At 41.2% G+C, this 24,760-nt stretch overlaps 1 protein-coding gene across 2 annotated transcripts in view; it reads right to left on the reverse strand.

The window, feature by feature from the left end:
* KCTD3 (potassium channel tetramerization domain containing 3) overlaps positions 1–17,733 on the reverse strand; it is a 28,205-nt gene extending 10,472 nt beyond the window's left edge. Inside the window, exons 1-10 of one of the 2 annotated variants that reach the window (XM_069800135.1) lie at positions 17,133–17,733; positions 12,573–12,626; positions 11,088–11,133; positions 10,156–10,229; positions 9,640–9,698; positions 9,374–9,454; positions 8,535–8,660; positions 7,145–7,235; positions 4,309–4,499; positions 308–423 (exon numbers count right to left, since the gene is read on the reverse strand). In XM_069800135.1, the coding sequence (XP_069656236.1) occupies positions 308–423; positions 4,309–4,499; positions 7,145–7,235; positions 8,535–8,660; positions 9,374–9,454; positions 9,640–9,698; positions 10,156–10,229; positions 11,088–11,133; positions 12,573–12,626; positions 17,133–17,206 (912 nt within the window). In that variant the 5' untranslated portion in view covers positions 17,207–17,733. Of the gene's footprint in view, positions 1–307; positions 424–4,308; positions 4,500–7,144; positions 7,236–8,519; positions 8,661–9,373; positions 9,455–9,639; positions 9,699–10,155; positions 10,230–11,087; positions 11,134–12,572; positions 12,627–17,132 lie in introns of both variants that reach the window. The other variant, XM_069800134.1, reaches the window with a different exon arrangement.
* Between the last annotated feature and the right edge of the window lie 7,027 nt (positions 17,734–24,760).

The following is a 24,760-nucleotide window of genomic DNA, read 5'->3' on the forward strand; positions in this document are numbered from 1 at the left end:
TTTTACAAAGTTAGTAATCCACAAGGAAGTTTAAATATATACACACTTGACATTTATTACTCCAAATCACACCAGTCCTTTTATTTGAAAGCCTAAAAATCATGCTTGGTAGTACCACCAAACAATTCAACATGCTGCTCACAGGCACAATACTCTAATACCAAGGTGGCAAACTCCATAACGAAAGTCAAGGCTGAAAACCCTGTGACAAGCGTTTCACATATGCTTTTAGATTATTTTATTCTCTTTTTACTAGAAAGACATACCAGCTTATTAAAAGTGATGCGGAAAATTGAACTGAACACACCTGCCAATGCTGAGTCACAGCATTCCACACTCCCACTTTCCCTGTATGGCTTGTAGCTACCAACTGGTTGCCAATGAAGAACAGAGCATCTACGGGGACTCCAAGACTGAACACTCCTACAAAAAATGAAGAGTCTATGAAGCTCATCTAAAATAAAGAGAAAAAAACAGTAACAATGGAATCTCTCCACTATTATCATGTCACATTTATTACAGTAGCAAGTAAAGAAAAGCCAAAACTGGGTTTGCAGTGTGCTAGGTGAGGTACCACTCAAGCAGAAAACTGGGTTCCATTAAATTAAATGGCAGCATGATGTCATCTCTGCTGATGCAATCATTACTTGGGAAGGAGAAAGGAGACAAGAGAATGAAGAAGAGCCCATGCAAAATATGCATTCCTTATTTTTCTACAGCCATCAAACTCTCAGATAGCTTTATACATTCTAAGGCATTAAAAAAATAAATAAATAAAAATCCTATTACAGCAAGCAGGATTTTTTGGGGTTGTTTTGTGGGTATTTTTTTATCTGTGACTATTAAGTGTCATTTAAGAAGCAGTAAGCTCATAGGTTTTGCTAGACAAATTTATTCCATACTTTAAAAGGCAACTGCAAACTAGTATTACAAGTTCTCACCACTTTTTTTTTTTTTTAAAGTCCAAACAAATAGATGTAGTCTGAAAATATATTTTAGAAACTAAATACAGCTACAAGGCTTCATCCTTATTCTTGTGAAAACATTGAACAACCCCAATGTGACACTACTTGAATACATTCAAATTTCTCTTTTAGCAGAAATACTTGAACCTGGAAAAATAAGCAGCCTGCAAAAGCCTACTTCTTTCTTTCTTTCTCTTGTCATCTCCAGAGCTTTAAGTTTGGTTACAGTCTACATGAGTAGAAAGTACAGGCTATTAAAAATTAAAACTATATAGGGAACCAGTTTCACCAATCACCACATACTATTCAAAATCTGGAAGATAAGACTTACCAGCAAATGCTGGCCTTCCAAATAAAGCAAATGTGGCATCAAAAACAGTGCAGAACATGACAGGCATTGATACCTATGGTTACAGCAGACCTTAACATCTGAGCTTTTCTATAAAATCTGTCCTCTCTTTAGAGCTTCCTAGTGTCATCATAGATCTGAGTATTTTTAATTGAACTGCAAACTTGGATAGCGTACTACATTTTGTACTATTTATTGTACCATGTATTCAAAAGCTACAGCAAACTAAAGTCTCAGATAATTTCCAAGTTTGCCAGCTATGAAGTCCAGCAAACCGGCCCAGTAAGTAACTCAGTTTGTAAGTAATTCCAGGCTAAGTTCTACTGCCTGGTAAGTACAAAAGTCATTACTACTGAGGATACATTACACTACCAAGTGTCAAGCTGCACTCATAAATTTCCTATTCCATACTGCTCACTCTACATATTTATATTACTCCTCACTAATACACTTTAGCTGCAGCAGACAGATGTCCTCAAGAGTACCCAACAGCTGGAAAATTTCCCAACATTGTTTTGGACAAATTCAAATGAACAGAGTGCCATTCCCAACGAAGAAGCAGCCCTCTGTTACACCCCAAAATGGAAACTCAGGAAGCTCAATATATACTTATGTTTTAATTAGGATGCTAAACTGTTTTCCAGGGCACAGTACAATCATTTGATGCAGATAAGATTCAGCAGTACAGGCCACATGAAAAAGGCAATAATAAAAAATCCACAGAAACAACTAGAATTGATTACTCCAGAGAAGGATGAGGTTCAAGGAAATCAAGGAAGACAGCTTGAATGGTCTAGAGGAATTTGAAGTGTCAGTCCTGCTTAGGCTCAACAATCTTGAGACCCATCCACAGGGGAGACAATGCTATACATAATGACAGGCTCTTGTCTTAAGGGTCCCTCTCAGTAAAATACTGCTTACAGCAGCAATCCAGCAGCAGTGTCTTATGTAAGTAATATTGAAAGGAAAGAGAGCGCTCTGGGAGAGCTCTATCACAAAGATGCCAGCCCACACAATTTTCCAAGGATGGTGTTGCCAGGCTCCAGCAACTGAAACAAGTAGTTTCTTTCACAAGATGATAGCAATGTTCTGTAACACAAAGCAGGACTGCAAGCATTTGCCACTACAAGGAAACAAGACAGCTCTATTCAAGTTACTACTATTAAACACAAGCGTATTTTAGGTTTTTTACACCAAGCAGCATGACCTATTATCCAAAAGAGGTACAGTACATTTTGGTCAGTGTTAGTCAGACTAAAGATTCAATCCTATAGGTACTTTCTCTCTGCTCTCCCCTGCCTCAAGTGGCATTTCCTTTGTTTCACAAAGTCACTCCAATGCAGCACAGCCTGTTTAGCAAAAGTGCTTCCTTCAGTTTTGTTGCTATGTTCAGTCATAGTCTGAGCTATCAGAACCTTATGATATTGGCATATTTTAGAGTTTTTATTTGAAAGTAAAAGTCCACTTATGGTTTTTGTGTCTCTTTGCACTTTGTTTCTAAAAATCCAAGATGTTGCTTCATGTATCTGACTGCAAATCCCAAGGTAACACAAGCAGCTAAGTCAAACCAGAAAATGCAGGAGGAACGTAATAGCACAGTGCTTAAAGCAATGCCTACCAGAAGAGCACAGCTGTCACAATAACTCTTCCCTGCCTTTAAGATTTGGTCAAGGGGAGCATAACATAAGAAAAGGCTTCTCAAGTACAATATTTACTCCCTGTTTAATACAGATATTTTGTATTCAACTGTTAGACACACCTTTCATATTTTTTTAAAGTACAGTGGAACCTCCTTTTCTGTTTTGCTGACCATGATTATATACAAGAACTCTATGAGTCACAAGTAAAACAGCAGTATACAGCTGCATTATCTCATGCAAGACCTTTGCCCTTCCCCATCTTCAAATCTGACTTGCTGTTTCCACTCATTCAAGCATGAAAAAGAAGCAACAGCTGTTAACATAGCTAGAAATTGCCTGAGCATCTTTCAAGTAAGCTCTTCTTTTAAAGGCACATGGATCAAAACTTGAATTTGGTCATTTTGACTTTAATTAATGACCACATTAATTCTCATGACTTCAACTATACGTCTAATAACAAATTAACTCAGCTTTAAGTTTCAGAGAAAAGTGTCCACATAAGGAGATTGCTGTCATACTTTGTTAGTAGTATCCACTGCCAGAGGAAACAGACATTACTGGCATAACAGTGGTTATTCAAACACCAGGGATTAGGCTAGAGGAAGTTCCTAATACCATTCCCTTCACTGCCTCCCAAATTTGCCCTGTATTTGAACAACACTGAGTCAGACAAGCCATCAGATCAATACCAAAGAATATTTACTTCTGAAAATGTCTTCTTGCTGTTTCTAAAGCCTCCCTAATTGTGTGTCCTTCAGTGCCAAGGTGTACAAGCAGTAATTCCTCTATGCTTAGGATAGTAGAGTGTGCTTTTTCCCTACCTACACACCCAAGTTATAAAAAGAAGAATTTTTTATCTTCCCAATTCCATTCATGAACTACATCTGACAGAGAACTGAAATCTTTTCATCATCTCATTGTAAAAATACAGCTTTAATAAGGCAAAGGAAAGAAAAGAGCAGAATGTCTCAGTATCTGTAGCTTTCCACCTCAGAAACTTGGCTCCTTTGTGCTATGGCCTAGATTCAAATGCAAGTCCAGGGAAAAGTTTAACTCTTAATTTGCATCTTCACACAAAAACTCAAACCGAACAGTAAGTATTAGTTAGTATCTGTTCAGTAAACAGACTAGTTTTTTGTCTTCATATCTTTGATTTTGAGAAAGGATGACAGAGAAGAAAGTTAGTATGCTCTAATAGGTTGCTGTACTGTAGGCTTGTTTTGTCACTTTGTGAAGTGAATACTGAACAGTATGGATCATACATACCTCAAAATAAGGTCACAGACTTCCTTCTGTTTAAACACACACACACAAAAAAAAAAAAAAGAAAAAAACCACAGGCCATTATAGTTACCAATTTCACTGCCACTACCACCATCTTGAATGCTCCACAAGATTATGCTACTCTCCGAGGCAACTGCAACCATCTTATCCTTGTCTCCATGAGGTCCTCCAACCACCTTAGCATTGAGAGCCACTCGCTCAATTGTCCAGTCCAGATAGGGACTTGTGAACACCTGCTGCCACCCAGATGACTCTTTGATTCTGGAAGGGCAAAGGAGGGAACAGGAAGCAGAGGTTAGAGATTCAGAAACAGACAACTCTGTCTAAGCCTGAACCAATGGGAATGATCTAGTCTTACAGGCTAAGCCACAAAACTTCAAATTCCAGTTAAGCACTATAGTCTACAAAAGCTGTATTTTTTTTTCCTTGAAGTCTGATACTGCATATTATTCCAGTGTTTTGCAGCTACTGGAGCCCTGTGCTGAGCTCTTTCCTCATAGAAGCACATCTGATATAGAATTTACAAGACCAAGCCAAGAGCTTGGGCTAGACAAATGCTAGAGAATGAGGTTCAGCATAAGACTTTAGAAGAAATCTCTATTAATTTCCAGAGGCAAGGTATCTTATATATCATGCAAGACACCCAATCATGCTCCAGCATAAAGCTGTGCTATCTAGTCGCATTTTCTGTTTATGGTACACTGTAAACAGATAATACTGAATTGAGTATAAGCTTTTTTTTTTCTTTTAGGGAATAATTTGCCTGTGCAATTTTGAAGACTTATTTGATGCCAGAAAAGCACAATGCATCTGATTTGATTTCAAGCAATAATTTAGATACTTTGCAACTGAGCTAAAGCACACTAAATCTCAGCAATCAAATTATATAAATGTTAACATGGAAAGCAGAAACGTATCTAGTATTTTGTGTCATTGTTGCCATTCTTTCACTTCAGCCCTGCATCCTGCCGGGAGCTGAAGCACCACAAATCACTGTTGTCTATCCATACAGCATGCAAAAGTTGTAGTGAAGTCACTTAAGAGAAGGATTGCAATAGCCATAAGCCTTTGAATGCAACCAAATCATTCTCACAAGATTTATTATAAAATTTTAAAGACTTCTGTCATACTTCAAAGGAAAAAAAAAACCAAACTATCTTTAGGATGCATTGAGCTTTGCTGTAGCTTTTTTACGAAAATAATAATCTTAAGGATTTAAATAGTATCTGTTACGAGCAGCCTAAAAGAAAGTCGCAAACTCAAACATCTGAATATACTTCATTTCTTACTACATGGGATTCACTGTCCAGTCCACTACAAATTACCATTTACTTTGACAAGTGATTCTGGCTAAAATTCAGATGTTGCCCTTACATTAAAATAGTACTGACAAGAATCTTACGAGTCACATCATTTAACTGCACCACAGCAGCACCATATAAGCAAGCTAATTTAAATTTGTGGGTAGAGGGAAGTAGTTTTAAGTGTATGCTGTCTCCTCAAACACTAGGTATTCAGAAAAGTCTAGGCACATTCACCTGTCAAGCCATAAAAAACTAAACCAGACAGGTACTAGGATACAGCAGAGAGGGGAAGAAAACCGTTACCAAAAGCTGTGTAAGATCAGAATGGAAGAGGGAAAATTCCACCACTGTATTCCTAAAGTTCCTTCAAGTTTCAGAAGAAAAAAAATATTCAAAACAAGGCAAGAGTGCTACCTTGAGTCACTATGAAGAAAAGCAGCATTTTAAATTGGCATTTTGACCTGCACCCTCTTTCAAAAACCATTCAAGTCTGACATGCTTCATCAAAAGCATCACTAATGACTTAAGTTCAATGGTAGCAAGTCTCATTAAGTAGATTACCAAGCAGGAGAGGCAGAATCTTTCACTTAAGTGAACTAGCATCCAAGGAAAACAGAGATAAAATCCTAAGAAAGGGACAATTAGCACAAAGACAATTGCAAATCATTGCCTCTTTCTCCAGTCAGACCATATTAAGCATAACTGAAAACAAGAACATGAAGTAGAGCAAGAGAAGCCACATTTAATACAAATTAAAGCAAAAGAAACCTGCAGTGGTGAATACAAGAGACAAGTTAGATGTTATTTAAGTTACAAAGTTTAAGCAAGTAAATTAGTATTTTATATAGTGAAAAAGGCAGCAAACTATGGCTTCAGCTTGGCAGTAACCAGAAAGAAGCTATTCACATTACACTCTTTATTCTCCCTTCTGTTTCTGAACCACACTACAACAGCAGTGTTAGATTGGTTTTGGCAACAGCTCTTGTTAAAACATTACTTTCCATTGAAAAGACAGCCACCAATTAAATCAAGACTACCAGATGTGAACTAAAACCAGCTTCTGTAATACGAAGGTGTTAACTATAACTTCACCTGATCTTAAAAAATAGCCAGTTTGTTTACAAGACATTTAAAGACACTTTTCAGCCATCCAGGTGAAGTAGCAAGTGCTTAACAGTTCTGCTAAGCCAAAAAACCTGAAGTTTAAGACAAGGTACATCACTTATGTAGCAAAAATCCTTTAACTGTTTCAAGTTCCTCCATAGTCAAACTTTACAGACTGTCTTCACACTCATACAGTAGGAAGAACTTTTAAAATGAATCTTTCATTTAAAAGCCTGCTTTAAAACAGGCTTTTGAAGCAGTTAGATGGGAGTCCATTACTTTTGCAACAGCATCAAGAATTGACATCAAAGCAGCAAAATTTGAGTTCCTATCCAGCAGTTTATTTGCAAAAACAAAAGCAGCAACTTGTATTTATAGAAGCAGACTGAATGCATGCGATCTGTCATTTCAGAGTAAAGCAAACTTTCTGCTTTGCTCATAGCAAATTGTCATATATTTTTTAGATTCTGGTAACCTGACAAACAACGATAGTCATACCTGTAGCAAACAGCAAAATGGGCATAGGCAGCTACTATCCAATTGTGGTGGCCAGCTACTATTAGGACTTTCCGTGGGTCCACAGGAAATCCTAAAAACAACAACAAAGCTGAAGTCAGTCAAGTGGTGCGTATTAGAAGATGAGCAGAGACATCTGTAACGGGATAGAGTTCTCTGCTAGGATATGCAACAGAAACTTTGATAATGAAGTTTCTCAAGAAACATTTTCAGCTAGATTCTAGTTAGCAATATTACTCCTCACAATCCTTACAACTATTACAGTTCTTACATGGAAGGAAGACATTTCATCTCAGTCACTACAATGCAAAGTGTTCATAAGGAGAAAGAGGCCAAGTACATGCCCCAGTTTTAAAGCCTGCCAAATTGGTAAAAATTTGAGGATTGTTATCAAAGAAGAAACAACACTCTCTTTTGTAAAGTTCTTTCCAAATAGTTGGTGCAACCCTGTATTACTGTTCCAGACTGTTAAACTGAAATTTCCAGTACCTCAGAATACCTATAGCTCCTCCATTTATTATCTAGTGGGAGCATGCCTGTTTCTGATCTAGAACTAAATTAGGTTTGGCAGAAGTGTTGGATGGCGCTGGAAATCAGAGGTTATGGTACTTGCCTGAGTTAGCTCTCAGCCTTGATATGCTAAAGAACTAAATGCCTGAAGACTGCACCTTCTATCTCATTTTCCCCAAGACTGCCCTCTTCCAAACATGCAGCAACTAACAAAGAAGAATCAGCAATTCATATCCAAGGCTTAGTTTATTACCTGCATATAGATTCACATTTTAACATACTCTAGATTTTCCTAACACTGCTACAATTTACACAATTATAGCCAAAATATGACACTTCTAACAGCATCATTTTGCTTGCAAAGTCAAAAGCTGGAAAATGACAGAATTCAAGCTTATCTTATTTACAGTTTTAATATATTTTATAGGCAAAGTACTCTATCTAGTCAAACAACTGAAGACTACCTTTAGTCTGAAGACTTGACTCTTGCAGGGCAAGAGAGGCACCACAAGCAAGAAAGAGGTACAAGAGCAGGAAGGAGGTCCTGAACAAAGACCAAAGAGACACTGAGCTGCCTGGCTTTTATCATGGCTTTAATACAGTGTAAGGCATTTGTTTAAGGGGTCACACTAAGACTGCACGAAGAACTTCGATTTGCCTTTCTCTCAGCCTCATGTCTTGATTGGGCAGCAGTGAGCCTTAAATACTGTAGCGTTTCAGTAAGTATTCAGCTATTTAAGATCAGGCAAACATAAACAGACTGAAACCAGAAATAGTACCTCAGTTTTAATTTCCCAGTGACAACCATCTTTTCAATTTGTTTCAGTTTAGAACTGACATTCCTCACCTAGCCTGACTGTACCTTCCCCAGTACCAGCAAGTGTAGGTTGGACACCACCTCCATGAATCTCACTTTCGGAGCAGTTTTGACCAGTTCTAACATCAGCCAGTGGCCCAGCAGTATTATTTATTTTACGGGTGGGAATGCCTATAAAAGAAGAGAGATGTTTGGTCCCACTCTATAAACTTTAGCAATATAACAGATACTCACACACTTCCAAAATACAGGATTAATACTTGTGAATCTTGATCTAAAGTCAAATTCATCTGCTATAAGAATTAGGCAATATCATAACACTGAAACAGAAAATGCTTTTGCTCTCTACGTTGACATTCACAATTTAAGGAACTATCTTCAGAAAACTTGTCAACAATTGGCTAGATATCCCCTAGACTTCAGGTTAACACATGAACTGTGTTCATCTCTACAGAGAAATAAAAATCTAACAAGTACTCATATTGTTAAGGAAAGCTCATTTGTGGTGATTTCTTATCTAGACATAGGGCACCTAAAGTGACTGGACCTTCAGAAAGAAGAAAGCACTCCATGCTGATGACATTTAACTGAAACATACTTGAAGATACTGCACTCTAGTCTACTACCAAACACAGCCTACTTAGTATTAACATGCCACAACCCCCTGCCCAGTATTCTAAATAGGCCATTGCATACAGCATAGAGATAAAAGCCTTGTTTTTTGAATCAGAACAATGTTCGATTCAACCATTCATCTTAATCTTTCCATAGGAAAGCCTTCTCTGGAGAGTTTGACAGCTAGAGTAACTACCTCAGCCAGTCGCCCCCACAAACTAAAGCAGTAAGTGACTGCAAGCAACATCAGATTGTGAATACAAAAATACCTGGAGGAGGCAGGTAGCCATGAAAAAGGACACTGCCACAAGATGAGCGTTCCAGTTCTTCACATAGTAGCAATCTTCTCACTAAGGAGGAAAACCAGATATGACCACAGCTTTCACTTCCTAGGAAGCATTACATTATTTCAAATAACCTTCTGTATCACTAAGCTTGAAAATCTCCAGGGTCACAACTGCCCAGGACTTGTAAGTGGGTCATTACTACAGTAATAAATATGAGATGACTTCATATTAAAAAAAAAAAAAGTTACCTAAAGGAGTGATTCCATAGAATTCAGCTTCATGCCTAAGAACATTAATACTCACTCCCCTAGAGAAAGAAAAAGAGAAACAAAAAAACCAAAAAACACAAGGACAAAGTGACTCAATACCTTGAATATAGATACTTGCATATAACTAGATACGACACAATCTGAACATCAAGCTACCTAACAGTTTACAGAATTACCAACAAATGTTGGTATCTGAGATTTCAAAGTGATCTTAATATTAATTATCTTTCATTAAAATAAGGATACAGAAACAATAAAGAAATACATTGCCAGAAGTGGTTTAAGTTACAAGAATCCCTAACAAAATATAATGCTACCATTTCTGCCTCCACCACGCAATACATATACTCTAGACATGGGCCCAGATCTACCAAGGAGCTGAGTCATATATTAGGCATCCAACTAGATGACTAAAACTGAACAATCCTCATTTGAAAAAGTCTTCTATGCATCTGGTCAAATTAATTTTCACTTGAAATAATTAGAACTTCTTACCTTAAGTCTAACTCCTTTGTGCGAAGAAAATTTAAAATAGGTGCAAATGCTGCTGGATCTCGATCAATAAATATCTGCAAAGAAAAACTGCTGTGCTTTAGCATTACTATGGAGCAACCATCAACTAAAATGATTTTTTATGCTGAGCATGGGAAAGAGGAGTTGAAGATGTGAGAGCAGACAAACATAACCCGAAGGTTTTGGACCTCTCCTTTGCTCTCATTATTCTTCTAATTCACTAATTCAACATTCTTAAAAGACATATATGCAAACACTGCTGCAGATAGATGGCACTTAATAAACATGTTCTTTAAGCTCCAGAGTCTCCATGAAGGTCAATGGGTCCTCTCACTTTCTATCATGTGTTCAGAATGCAGTAAATGTAATAAGATCAAGATAAGTTTAGCCTTTTTTTTAAGTCAGTTACCATTACAACTACCTCTTCACTTCTAGCAAAGTACTTGTGTGCCTTACTATCACTCAACAACATTTCCATAACTATAGTTTCCCATTTAAGAATATCATATACACAGACTGAAATGGCCATTTTGCTATATATATTTGCCAACAAAAGCTACATTTCCATGCCAGGATTGCTCAACTACATATGCAATAGCTATCTAATGAAAATTACAGCTGTCTGCAATACAGCAGTTAGCAGTTTTTCTGTTTAAAAAAAGTACAGTTGCTGTCTCTGCATTGTCCATACAATGCTGAATGAGCACAAAAATATGCACGTTGATCCAGTTTCATTTATCTTGGAATGAAGATGAGAACCAAGAAACCCAGAGATGTCACCAATTTTCATGAAAGTTTAGACTGACTCAGGCAGTGTAACTCCCATTAGCACCCACAGCAAATATTCTTTAGGAGACAACCTAACTGAAAGCATAAGATTAATTTAATGAGTTATCAGTAGGTTTATTACTCACAGCACCAGTTTCATCCTTCAGTGTTGAAATTCTTCCACTCAGCAAACTGCAACACAGAAAATCTTCATTAGATGTCCCTCAGAAATGTACTAACACAAATACAAGATGCAACACTCTCAGTCAGTTTGCTCTCTTTGGGTACTGTTGGTTGCATTTTGGCAAAACAGTGTAGCTGAGCAAAGAAAACTGTCTTGGCAATGCAGAATGCTGGGGGGCTGGAGCAGGGTGGGTGAAGTATCTCTCCTGAACAAAGGAGCAGTGCACGCACACCTAAGGAAAGCCTAAGAGCTGCATCATAAGGACCTTTAGAAAAGAGACACAAGGTCTAGCCTGAAAGGATGGAAAAGTTTTCTCAGGCACCCAGAGGGCTGCATAGTTTGTTACAATCTAGTAAATCGTTAAAAGCTGCTGAAGTAAAAAGGAAGAGTAAACAATCCATTCTGCAAAGACTTACTGGGCAAGAATGGGGTGGATGAGTTGCTACACAATTTTACTTCAAAGTTTCTCTCCCATCAGGTCAAAGTACAAAGATCCATAGAAAACACAACGCCAAAACATTGTTTTCAAGATAAGACGCAAACTAACTAACATCAACAGTTTTATTTCAAGATTCCATCCGAGTCTGGATGGCAATTACCTCTGAGATTTTTCCAGTACTGGATGACTTTCAGAACAACCTCCTTAGACAGTATATTTAGTGTTGAGAGATTGGGGAATAGCATGGGACTTCCTCCTTGTGCCTTTCCTTCCATGCCTCAAAGAAGGTGACACTTCCCTGCCACTCCGTTTATCTGAACATTTCAGTAAAACAGGAGCAGGTAATGCTGCCTATGTCAGCTGCCAGGCTTTTATTGGGAAAGAAGTCTAGAGTACAAAAATTAAATGTAAGGAAGCAAAATTGCCAGCCTTTAGGTTTTCTTTTATACATTTAGGATTAACTGGGGTCATAGAGTACAGCAACTACAACACAAAATTACTAGGGTACAACCAGTAAGCAGCACAACCTACAGAAGTAGTAATGGTAGTGACGTAAGAGTTAGCAGAAGCATGTTCAATAATTCAACAGCTCCTGTACCACAAGTTAAAACCCTCAAAACTTTGAGTTAACTCAGGGTACAGCAGTAACTCAAAAAACATTAAAGGCAGTGCTACCGTGCATGGTCAGTAAGATCGCAAGAGGTAATATAGTAACACAGCCAGTGGCACCTCCCTTTCCTGCAGATTTGGAGCCTTATTTCCACAACAATCTGCCTAAAAAGTGACAACTCTTCAGCACATATAAGCTGCCATTGCACCATTCAAGACAGAAGATGCCTTTTGGATAACAGCTTATTTCAAATGAATCTGTCCCATTGCTTGAGATAGGGGAAAAAGCATTAAGGAAAAAACCCCACTATTTACAGCATAAATTAAGAACAGAAAACATTTTTTTTTTTAATTACTGTTAATTTGTCTTTGTTTACTGTGATGATGTATTACAAATACCTGGAAAAAAAGGAGTCTGGAATCCACATCAGTGTTTGTCTCGAAGTGCTGAACCTAGGAAACCAAAGTTATAAGTTTAGAATCAGCTGTAAAAAGTCTGCTTTATTAAAATACGTTCACTTGTCCTACAAAGGTGATATCAAAAGGGTTTGGGAAGTTTGAGAACATATAAATGCCTACACAGAGTCAGAGGCTGCAGATTCTTTGCACAGATTGTCCTTAAGCACGAAGCAGGACTGTCCAGAGACCCCAAGAGTGTCATTCTTTATATGTTTGTAACACACTGTCCCAAGCATCCTACATTTGCTGCTTCTCATACTTTGTCAACATTAATGCCTGCAAAAAAAAAAAGCAAAAAAAAAAAACCCACAAAAAAAGCAGCCACTAAAATAAAAGTTTATTAACAGTGCACTACATTTGTCATTAACTGCAAGTTATCTTTACTCAGGACTCAAAAGGTGCACTGCAAAAGACTACAGTAAGCTTCAAGTTAATATTTTACAGTAAATTTAATTATTTGCCATTTTGCTATTTGGGCCCTCTTAGAGGTCCAAGGTCCCATAATAACAGTTAAAAGTAAGAAAATATTTACTCTGAATCATAATGGTATTATGAAATTATACAAATTATAGTATTATTTATAATGCCAGACAGTATTTTACACAATAAATAACTATGAAAACCTTTATACTTCTTCTGGTTTTGATTAATGTGAAAGACGACAAGTGGACTGGCAGCTTGGAAAATGAGTTCATGCTCCACATAGGCTCTCTCTTACTAGTACCATGACTAAGAAACCTTTGGTGACCTCTTAATTAATGGGAGTCAAAAAAGGAAATGCAAAAGTAAAATTCCATGACAAGTTTCCATATAGTACAGGAATACATTACAAAATATTTTTGGAATAGAAGTACTTAATCATAATTTATCTAGTTTTCACTGCTTGTATTTTCCAGTTTTGGAAGAAAAAAAAGACATAAACAAAAAGCATTACTTTATACCCCCTGAGAGGCAGAAACAACAAAGGCTATATGGAACTATGATCCTGCATAAAACGTGGATTGTGTAGCTGCTCACTGCAAGCATAACAATGACAAATCTGTTTTTAACAGAATATCTACAGTATCAGCGTTCTAAGCACAAACATGCACTAAGTCTTTTCTAAACAAAAAAAATAAAGAGAATCAAAGCAGTTTGCTGCCTAAATGGAAAGTGACTTCAAAGTATATTTGCAGTTTTGCAGAGCTTTTGTCATCAGGAATACAGATCACTACCCTTCTCTACTAAGGGAGTAAGGGATGATTCATTTAACTATACTATAGTATGTGCATAATAGAAAACAACAAGTTACATGAATTTTATCCAAGATTAACCCAGACACTGCTTGTAATTATGGGGATAGATGCAGCATCACCAGTTAGCCGTTTTAAAGATCTTCACAAGCTAAAGACTTTTATTGTCTGATACTTTAAATACTTTACAACTTTCAGTTATTTTTCTGTTTTTAGAAAAAAAGAAAAGAAAAAAACCAGAGGACTTATGGTTTCCCAGGAAAGCGTGTATAGGCAGAAAGGTCCGGAAGAAGTACTAGAACCACAGCTAACTGGCATATTTTACAACACTGCATGATAAATGCTAGATTAATTCTGAAGCAATAAAGAAGTCTGATGTGACCATGAAGACATTCAGGATCTTTGAACAAATGTTTGATGTTTGAGGACTCAGTAGTACTATCTTCTCAATACACTACCGCACAATTTCTGACCAGGAGGCATGTTTGCATTTAGGCACATGAGTGACAGTCAACTATTCAGAGGTGTCAAGACTGAAGTTTTGCTGGTGTTTTGAGCAGCTGGGTTCCACTCTAGTATTCCCTGTCAGCTAAAGAGCTTAGTAGCAAAACATTTGGGACTGGAAGATGTGCCAGAAGAACAAGCTACACAATAAGGAGGACAGGAAAAAGAGCCATCAACTGATTCCACATTTGTCTCCCTGCAATTTTATTGCTTTGCATAATCAGTGGGTTTAGACAGCACAAGGATTTTCTGTCTGTGATTTACCACTATGGTACCAGTTTAGTAAGCAATACCTCACACTAACATATACTTTAGAACTTTTAATACATATACATTAATCTATGTAAATAATGAGACAGAGTCCTGCTTTCCAGGATGCAGAAAGAAGCTTAGCTAGCAATGTTTACATATATAAGCACTCCTGCAGCACCATGCAGCTAACATGCACTGTTCAGACAGATGTCGTATAAGGAGAATAAGGCAAACCCAGTGCAATATTCTCAAATACTCTTAAGCAGGTGACAGCCTAGTTATTTTAAAGAAAACATAGGCAACTGGAAACAGGCACACTTAAGTGCCAGTTATAAAACAACCATTTTCATAGTCTATTGCACTTGTAGAGTTCTCTTGTAACGGGAGGGAGATAAAGGGTCAAGAGAATTCCCTACATTTATTACAGGAATTTCTGTGAATGTTAACTTGCAAGAGGCTTGTGCTCCCAGCAAAGGAATCCACAAAAGTTGAGACCAGAAACTGTTGGATCAACACAACAAAGAGGCTCTGGCAGTCCCAGGGAGCAGTGGGAACCTCACATCAGAACATGGAAAGCTGGGGTCTCTGTACTAGATGCTCCAAAGTATAACTGCCGTCAGAGACAAAGGGGAGTGCTGGTTTCCCCTTCTCACCCAACTCTACCAACAAAACTAAGAGTTCCAGGTTTCCAGTAAGGATAACAGGATCTAATGAAGAGGAAGAAATGTGTATAGTATCCCACGCTCCCTCATTTGCTGTCCACTGTCAGCTTTGAGTCACCTGCCTTTGCAAGCTGAAAAACCTGGCTCAGATACATTTTTCGAAGAAGATGGGCACTCCAAGGGACGTTGAGCTTGCAAAAGACCAAAACCTCTTACACAGAAGACTGGTACTATTGCACATTGTCTCCCTATTAAAAGGGAAATGTCTACGCACACATTTCCTACTCCTTACATCCAAATGATGCCTGTTGACTAGACTCTAGACCTTCAACTAGAAATGAAATAAATACAATTGTCAGTTTGCCTTATTCTTCATACTTCTCTGTGTAGGCAAGCCCTCTGAGGATGTGTCTACGCACACATTTCCTACTCCTTACATCCAAATGATGCCTGTTGACTAGACTCTAGACCTTCAACTAGAAATGAAATAAATACAATTGTCAGTTTGCCTTATTCTTCATACTTCTCTGTGTAGGCAAGCCCTCTGAGGATGTGTATTTCTTCCCCAATTCATGTCCTGCACATAATTCTCTGTTCTCTGCAGATGCATTTAATAAGTAAAATCCATTTAAGATTATGAGATTGAAGCATCCTTGTGATTCCACTTGTAACAAAAACCCAGAAGATGAGCTGGCCTATAATTTCAGAGAAAGATTTCACTGAAGAACCTTAATCAGTGTAACATGAAATCTGGTCCAAGCCAACATCAAAGTTATGCTGAAAGCATCATTAGAGGTGAGTTTTGCCTATGCAAGTTACAAGCAGCTCCTCTGGGCTGAACCCGGTTCTTAATATCTTATTTTAACAAAGGAATTCTGCATCAATTTTTATGGCACCCTGCTTTAAGAAAGGCTGCAGCACACACTTTAGTTAGAATAATGATTCCATCTTCTGGGTAATGCAAGAAAATTCTTAAAATAGTAGTAGTAGTAGTTCCTACTACTTATAGCTGGTTTCACGTTGCATGCAGACTCGGGAAGACACATTACTTCAGTTTCCACTAGCTATGGTAATCTGAATGATTTCACGCCTGAGCATTTTGACAGGAACATTTGCACTATTTATCACACAGATTCTGACCACAGCTGTCCCACAATTCTCTATCATCTCAGCCTGCCAAAACGTCCACGTATGCCATCTTCTATGCTTCCAGCGTACATTCAGATACAATACAATCCTTTATTCTGGTTGATAGCAGCAACATCGTATCAGCCTTTTTAATACCTTAGTCTCTGAGTCTGCTAGACAGACCGATTACCAGAAGCCTGCGGATCTGATGGCAAAGCAAAGCTCTCCGTCCTCCTCTCCTGAAGAAGCAGGATGCCCAGAGCCCGTAAGACACGTTACTGGAAGACCTACCTAGAAGCCCCAGAGGCTGCAGGCAGACACGGCGCAGGACTGCCAACACTTCCCGCATTACGTACCCCCGGCTCAGCTCCCCTGCAATATGCTGGGTAAAGCTTTATTCAGCACCCCCCAACCCCCCCAGGCAGCGCCACGTCCAGGACACGCAGCCCCGGGAGACAGGTCTCGGGCGAGTCGGCACCGCCGCCCCCCCAGCCCCGGGACGGAGCGGCTGCCGGGCCAGCCCAGCACCCGGCACGGCCGGGCAGAGCCCCGCCGGGGGCCGGCCTCACCGAGCGCGGCTCCGCGCGGCCCCCCTCGCTCCGCTGCCCTCCGGTACGCGCTGGCCGCCGCCGCCGCCGCCCCGCGGGACCGCGGCGACCCGCCGGCAGGGCCCGGGGCCTGTCCCCCTCCGCCCGCCCGCTACCCCCGCACCCTCGGCTCACCTGGTGCCGCCCACGTTGAGCTGGATGATCTCCCCGCTCCCGGCGCCAGCGAAGCCCCCGCCGTTCCCCGCCATCTTCCCCGCCGCCTGCTCCAGCCGGCGCCCGCCGCCGCCTCCCGCCGCCGCCGCCGCCGGAACCTCGGGGTCGAGGGAAGCAGCGGCGGGGCGAGGCGAAGGCGGCGGCGGCGGGGCAGGAGGAGGCGGGGGATCGGCCAGCGGGCCCGCGCAGCCCTCCGCCGCCGCCGCCGGCGGGCAGGGCAGGGTCAGCGTCCGGCCAGGCTGCGGCCCCGCGGGCTCCCCGCCGCTCAGGCCCGGCCAGGCCGCGCCGCTTCCCCGGTCCGAGAGGAAAACGCCATGGCAACGCGACGGCACCTGGGGGAGGGGGGCCGGCGCGGGCCAAAACGCCTCGAACCGTTCGCGGAACGAGGTCGGCTGCGAAGGGGCGGGGACCACCCCCCCCTTCCCGGCGGCGGCGGCAGCTAGGGCGGGGGGAGTAGGTCAACGCCCCGCGGGGGAAGGGACGCGCCCGGAAGGGGCCGGGCGCGCTCGGCTGCTCCCGAGGAGGGGGCCCTGCCGCGAGGCGGCGGGGCGGGGCCGGGCCGGGCCGGGCAGGTGAGCGGGGCGGGGCGGGGCGGCCATGACGGACCCTGCCGCACGGCGCCGGCCCGGCCCGTGCTGCGAGGCCGCCGGCAGGAGCCCGCCCGCCCGCCCCGGGTGCGGCGTCACGCCTGCGGGAGAAGGAGCCAAGGAGGCGGAATTCTTGCCTGGTGTGTTTCTAGAGGGAAGGGGGGCAGCCGCCCGGGCCGCCGTCGGGCGCCAGCGACCCCGGCGTAAGATAAAGCCGCGGCTCGTGAGGCCGCCCCCGGGCCTCGTGTCTCCCTCCGCCCGCAGGGACCCCGGGCTGGGGAGGGAGTGCTCCCCTCCGGTGAACGGCAGTTCCGTGCCAAGAGACGCGCAGAGACGGAAAATGCCTTGAAAACTCAACGAGGAGGCAGTGGCGGCACGTGGAGCTCAAAGCCCGGGGTGCGGCCCGCCGTCGTTAATCGAATTCGGCACCGGTGAAAGGGAAAAAATAGCAGACGCGACAAATCTGAGCCCGCAGTGCAGTCTGAGGAAGGAATCTAGCGCAGCAAGCGAAGGGAAGTTGGGGAGGAGATAAATGACAGTGCGGTTAGCAGAGGAAGTAATAAAACTGTGCTTTAAAGCTGTGAGGGTAGGCTTCATCGTTAATTCCTACACTCAGACAAGGAGAGGAATAAGCAAAGATGAGCCCCATTTTAATTTAAGTGAAATTTGCCTAGAATTTGAAAACCCACTGGGAGGATCCACACCCTATTTAAATGTAATGGTTTGTGTGCAAAGACATGTGGATAGGGGTGAAGCATGCTCAGAAATTACATTTGGAAAATGTCGTGAGAGTTACGGGACTAGTCTAGGAATAAACTGCTTGAAGATGCCTGGCCACTTCCTCACTTGCATACCTTGGAAATTCAAGTTTTATTCCTCTAGTCATATTGTAGAGCCTAATTGGCCAAAGCTATGAAGATACCTTTGCCAGGCAGTGAAGTATTTTGGAAAGATGACTTTGCTATCACGAGGCCCTATCACTATCACAGAGAAACGCGCAGCCGTGTTGGGCTTCTTGGGCCGACTGGCTAACCAGCACAGTGTATTAAGCTTAGGCAGGGAGCCTACGAATACTTCTGTAATGTGTTCTGAATATGTTAGTACAGACGCTTCTGTGGTGTATTTTGCCCTACAGCCTAAGGGGAAGGGAAAATTAAAAAGCAGCCAAATGTTTCTCCAAGCCCTAGACCTTCATGCTTTCTGTATCCTAGGTAGTCTCGCTGTAGTTTGGGTTTCTTCTTGGGCTCAAGAAGAGCCCTGCTTATCGGATTTCTGATGAGTTGTCTTTTCCTTCTCTGGAGTATATAATAGGAAGTAAAAAATGTTCAGGTGTGCTATCAGGCGGAGAAGGAAATTGAACTTCCTCTCCTATGTCCTGGGGGACTCCTCTAACTATTAAAGTATTGGATGAGAGGGTGGGACGGGATATTTCTTTTCTTGTATTTAGAAGGAAGACTGACACTCCCTACTTCAGCCTGTCAGCTTTTAAAAGAAAAACTTAGGTCAGAGAGGGTTTGAGGCTGTGGATCATGCTTGGAAACCATACCCTTCAACCTACCACTGTGGAAAGACGCTCTGTAGAAGACTTGCACCTATCCTCAGTGTTTCCTATGGGCCATTTTGGGTGCCTGCTCATTCAGACAGCTGACTGAAAGATCACTTTCCTGCATGCCTAATTAAATCATGTTTTATAAGGAATCTAATAGCTTAGGTAGCCCAGGACTATGAATTGCACATCAACTGGCCACGTGTCTTAAAGAAATGGCACAGTAAGCACTGTGGATATAAATGCTTCTGTGGCCCAACTTGCTTAGATCACTTTTGAAAAATACATCTTAGGCTCCTAAATCTCGTTTGCCCCACAGTGCCTAAATACCATTAAATTTAAGATTCACCTCTTCTTAAATAAAACATAAATAACGTTGGCATTTGTCATTCGATTCATGAAATTCAATCTGGGAAGAAGTAATGCAAGAAAATCAGCTGTGCATTGATGCATTGTCTGACAGCTGCAGTCCTCAAACGCTTCCACTAGATGCCTCTATTGTTTTTAAAGTAAACTTCCAAAATGTAATTCCTGTTTAGCCTAACCATATAAGGCATATTCTCAAGACCATTTCTCTTCATGTTGCAATTAAAATACATGATTTGCAATCACTCCAGAAAAAATCCCAAGCTCATTTCAAAGCACACATCACATCAGCGTTATACAATATTAATATACAAAGCAACTTCATGTTGCTAGTTTCTATAATCTTTTCATTAATTCATAAAAAAAGCTGTCAAAAAAGGGTCACGTGGCACTATGCAAAAAGTAGACATCAGAATTAAATATACATGCTTCCGAGTGACAATTGTACAGTTTAGGAAATAAGGAGGCCCATGCCACGAATTATTGGCCGAGTGGTGGTGCACATTGTAATCTGATCTCTTTAATTGCAATAACTCAAGCTAAGAGTACAAGGAAGGGTTTCTTACCCACTTTTATCCACTTGAGTATGAGTACAGTTTTTTTTGTGGAGCATCCTGTTTTCTGGCCAAGAAGCTAATTATTCTATTCAAAAGAAGGCAAATTCTGCTGTATAAATTGTATTCAGACACACCTCCCAGTGGCATGATTGCCCTTAAGCTACTTAAAATACAAGTCTAGGGAGGAATTGCTACTCTTTAGCATGTTTGCCAGGTATGTGTTTTGCTAAGTTATTACCTGAGAAACAGTTTGGCTCCCTAAGGAGCCAAAGGAAGTTAGGTAATAAATTCTTTCGCTGCCTCCTCAGCAGGTCCATAGTGTGGGAGATTTTTGCACCACCCTGGACAGGCTCCTTTCCGAGTACTTACACCAATGATAAACATGGTGCAGCAGTCTGTACAACAGTACAGAGTGGCTAATGTATATTTTTAGCTGTTTATATAAAGCCTAAGTCAGACTTTTTTCTTCTTTTTATTTTTCACAGTATCTGGTTTGGAAAACCAATTAAATGTTTTGGAAGTGAATAAGCATTTAATTTTGGTGATGATACAATGTGTTACATTATTATTGTCTAGGACTCTATTTTGAAATAAAAGTCTCTTTGCATATTTGAGGGGAGGGGGAGCCCCTCGGCAATTTAAAGTCCCCATTGGGTTTTTTAACTATTTCCTCACAATACATGAGAACTTTGTGACAGGGATCTTGTCTCTAATATCCTTCTGTAAACTGTCATCTTGATTGCTGGTCTTATACAATAATAATTCCAAATTAAAAATTTTCTACCATCTGCTCTAAAGGGAGGAGCCTTGGAGTCTCACCAATATCGTCACTCTGGGAAATGATACTATGAGTCACTAGGAACAATAGTTAGTGCATGCTCAGTTTTCCCCCAGCTTTGCTTACAATTACTTAGCTTGAAGGGTCTAAAGTTTGAAGGTATTCACTTTATAATAGCTGGAGTCAAATAAAGAATACTGGAATAACTTTAAATAGGCCACCAGGGAGAGGGGAAGCTCATGGGACTAGGTGGAGTATGCATTTCTTCATTCCTGAACGTATGGTTGTTGCTTGCAAATTGGGAAACAACCTTGCTTTTCAGTTCCAGATGCAGTGCTGCACAGTGAGTGGCTACCAAGGATGTTCCCTTTGCCCAGAGCAGCTCCACCCCACAGCCAGATAAAAGGGATGCTGGCAGAAATGTCTATAAAGGCCTTTTTTTTTTTCCCCCTCTTAAAATAGAATGAAAGGAAGGAGACAATAGATCCAGGATCAGGTCAGAAGCAGGTTCCTAGAAGAGGAAGAAAGATTCTGCAACATCCTGTAAAGGTATCCAAGTCTGCTGAATCCCTGGAAAATACGTCTTAAAATCTTTGTGTTCAACAAGTCTGGATGAGATTACTGTTATGCTCCAGCACAGCATTTGTTCTCAGTTACCAAGTGTGGGATGTCCACTAATCCTGCCACAGAGCACTACCAAGTTCTGCTCCCCAAAAGGCTGCCAGGACCGCATGCCACTCAGCAGCTTTTCTGTCAGAATTTCTGCAGCTGATTTTCTTCCTGCTAAACTAAAAAAAAAATAAAATCCATAACTACCAACTGTCTTTCTGAAAAGTTCCTCCTCTTCCCAATACCCTAGACAAATTTAATATGAAAATAAGTGTTAAATTAATCGCAACCTAATAATTTTCAGTATATCCTGGCAGAGCTGGGCGAGATGAGACAGCTCAAGTACAGTAAATTTGCATGCTATTTTACTAGTACATGCTATGTCCACAGCGTGGGGCTGTTTGCTAGTAGTACCTGTCTGTTGTGAAAGCCTAGGCTTTTTTGCATTCAGGACAGCAGAAGAATGCTGCTGCTGCAGACTCGTTTGATTTGAAGATCCCTTGAGTTTGTGTGCAATGTATGCATTTGTGTTCATCATTTAAGTCATTCAGCTAGAGTTGCCTACATTTCTCTATTGAGTCACATTCTGTTTATGAACTGGATGTAGCTGGTAATCAAAGATCTTCCCTAAGAGTGCAGTCTATCCTAGACAAACAGGTTTAGATTGTAGTAAGTTAGCACAGCTTCATTTATGTTGGACTGCTGTGTAAGCAGGCACCACTGTATAGCAGGCTGAAGGTTATTTTGTTCTCTTTATGCTCCTCCTGACATTTTTCAGCCCATCATTGTTGATTATGCTCAAGCATTTTAATGCTTGTTTTGTGGTTCCTTGTTTCAATTACAATGATTGAAGGGTTAGAGACAGAAACTTTATATTCTGTATGTGAAGTCCAAAACACCAAAAAGTTTTTTGACTTCTGTGAGCTAAAAGGACAACTGTTATTTGGCCTGACCTTCAGTGTAGTACCAGCAAAATAACCCCACATAACACCTTCTTCCTCAGTTTGACTCTTACCGTTATGTTTGTAATACCAGATCCGGACATCTTTCTGAAAGGCTGAAGGACAGCCAGTGACAAAGAATCACATCCACTGCATAAGCAGATGATCTGTCTAGCATTTAGTTACCCATTCATGGGTAAAAATTCATGCCATGTCTGCCATGCAATCTTGTCTACATTCCTTTTACAGCCATCAGCTTGCCTTCTAATGAAGAAATGTTGAAGTGCCTTCTGAAAACCATAATAAGGGTGAGAGAGGATCAAAGCTCTTTTCAGCTCATTTCTTCTAACGACTTAAGCAAATGTACCTTATGCACACAGGAAATCACAGTTGTCTAAACTGGACAGTTAGGTAAACTGCAGCAATGAGAGTAAATGCAGCAAACGTCATATTTGAAGCCCTGAGACTACTTACTTTTGTTTTAAGAGCACATAGAGTACTTGTCTGTATAAACAGCCAGGAGCAACCCATGTTCCTAGGACTCCTTCCAGCTTTATCCACTGTATACTCATCAAATTGATGAGTACTTGAACCCACATATCTAGAATGCTCACCTGGGAGCAAGGTGCCGTGAACATACCTTGTTTCATTTACTGCAGAGAGTCCAAAAGTCTGCTGCATTCATTTTTGTTCACTGATGTTTTGAAATTACCCATATTTATGTGAACATCTTGATGAAGCTTTTGGAAGTTCAAAATATGTGTGTAAACACAGATACTGGCCTATTCCTCTTCACTGGTAATTATATTAAACAGTAACACCTATTATGTTAGCCCCTGACCTGAGTGACTGGCTGCCAACACTTAGCAAAACATACATATGTGTAGGTATGTGTATATGTATATATAATTGTTGCTTGGTTCTGGATGGGTAGGGAAAGGCTCGCTTTAGCAAATATTTTATTTACAATACTTTGTAATAGCTAAGCAAGAGCCTGAAATTTTTGTCTGTGGAGAGGAAGACTGCTCTGGTCTCTTTTGTCCTCTGTTGGAGGAAGATCACTTGTACTCCCTATATATCTTTTCATATGAGCTTTTGAATTATGTTGGCTGCCACCTGCATATTCTGCTTTTCCTTGAGTAAGTGAACGTATTTAACTTTATTTCCTTTTTTGAAGGCATGTTCAGTAATAAGCTCTTTGATTTACATCACTCTAGTAGACTAAACCTCTTCAAAAAGGCAAGTTAGGCCATGTTTATGGCTGTTTTACCCTAAGCAGTTTGAGGAGTTACTAGAGCAGTGCAATGCAGCCAGAGCATACTAGTGAGCTAGCGTACAGCTAGTGTACTAGCTGTTGATGTGTGGGCTGGATGAGAAAACAGTGAGGTGGATTGAAACCTGGCTGAACGGCCAAGCCCAGAGGGTGGTGGTCAATGGCATGAAGTCTAATTGGAGGCCAGTAACTAGTGGTGCACCCCAGGGATCTCTGCTGGGTCTAATCCTGTTCAACATCTTCACTGATGATGTAGACGATGGGGCAGAGTGTATCCTCAGCAAGCTTGAAGACAACACAAAACTGGTAGGAGTTGCTCATACGTCAGAGGGTCATGCTGCCATCCAGAGGGACCTTCAATGGGCTGGAGAAATGGGCTGATGGGAACCATATGAAGTTCAACAATGAGAACTGCAAAGTCCTGCACCTGGGGAAGAACAATCCCAGGTACCAATATATGCTGGAGGCCCCCCAGCTGGAAAGCAGCTTGGCAGAAAAGGCCCCAAGGGTCCTAGTGGACACCAAGTTGAACATGAGCCTACAATGTGCCCTTGCCACAAGGATGACTAATGGTATCCTGGGCTGCATTAGGAGGAATGTTACCAGCAGGTCACGGGAGGTGATCCTTCCCCTTTACTCAGCACTGGTGAGACCACACCTGGAGTACTCTGTCCAGCTCTGGGCTCCTCAGTACAAGAGGGACACAGAGCTCCTGGAGAGTCTAGCAAAGGACCACAAAGGTGATTAAGGGACTGGAGTATCTCTATTACAAAGAAAGGCTAAGAGAGCTGGGACTGCTTACCCCAGTACAGAGAAGGCTCAGGGGGATCTCATCAATGTATATAAATACCTGAAGGGAGTGTGCATAGAGGATGGAGCCAGGCTGTTCTCAGTGGTCATGGGCACAAACTGAAACACAGGAGGTTTCCTCC

This window comes from Haliaeetus albicilla, chromosome 13 (genome assembly GCF_947461875.1).
Source record: "Haliaeetus albicilla chromosome 13, bHalAlb1.1, whole genome shotgun sequence".
Lineage (NCBI taxonomy): Eukaryota > Metazoa > Chordata > Aves > Accipitriformes > Accipitridae > Haliaeetus > Haliaeetus albicilla.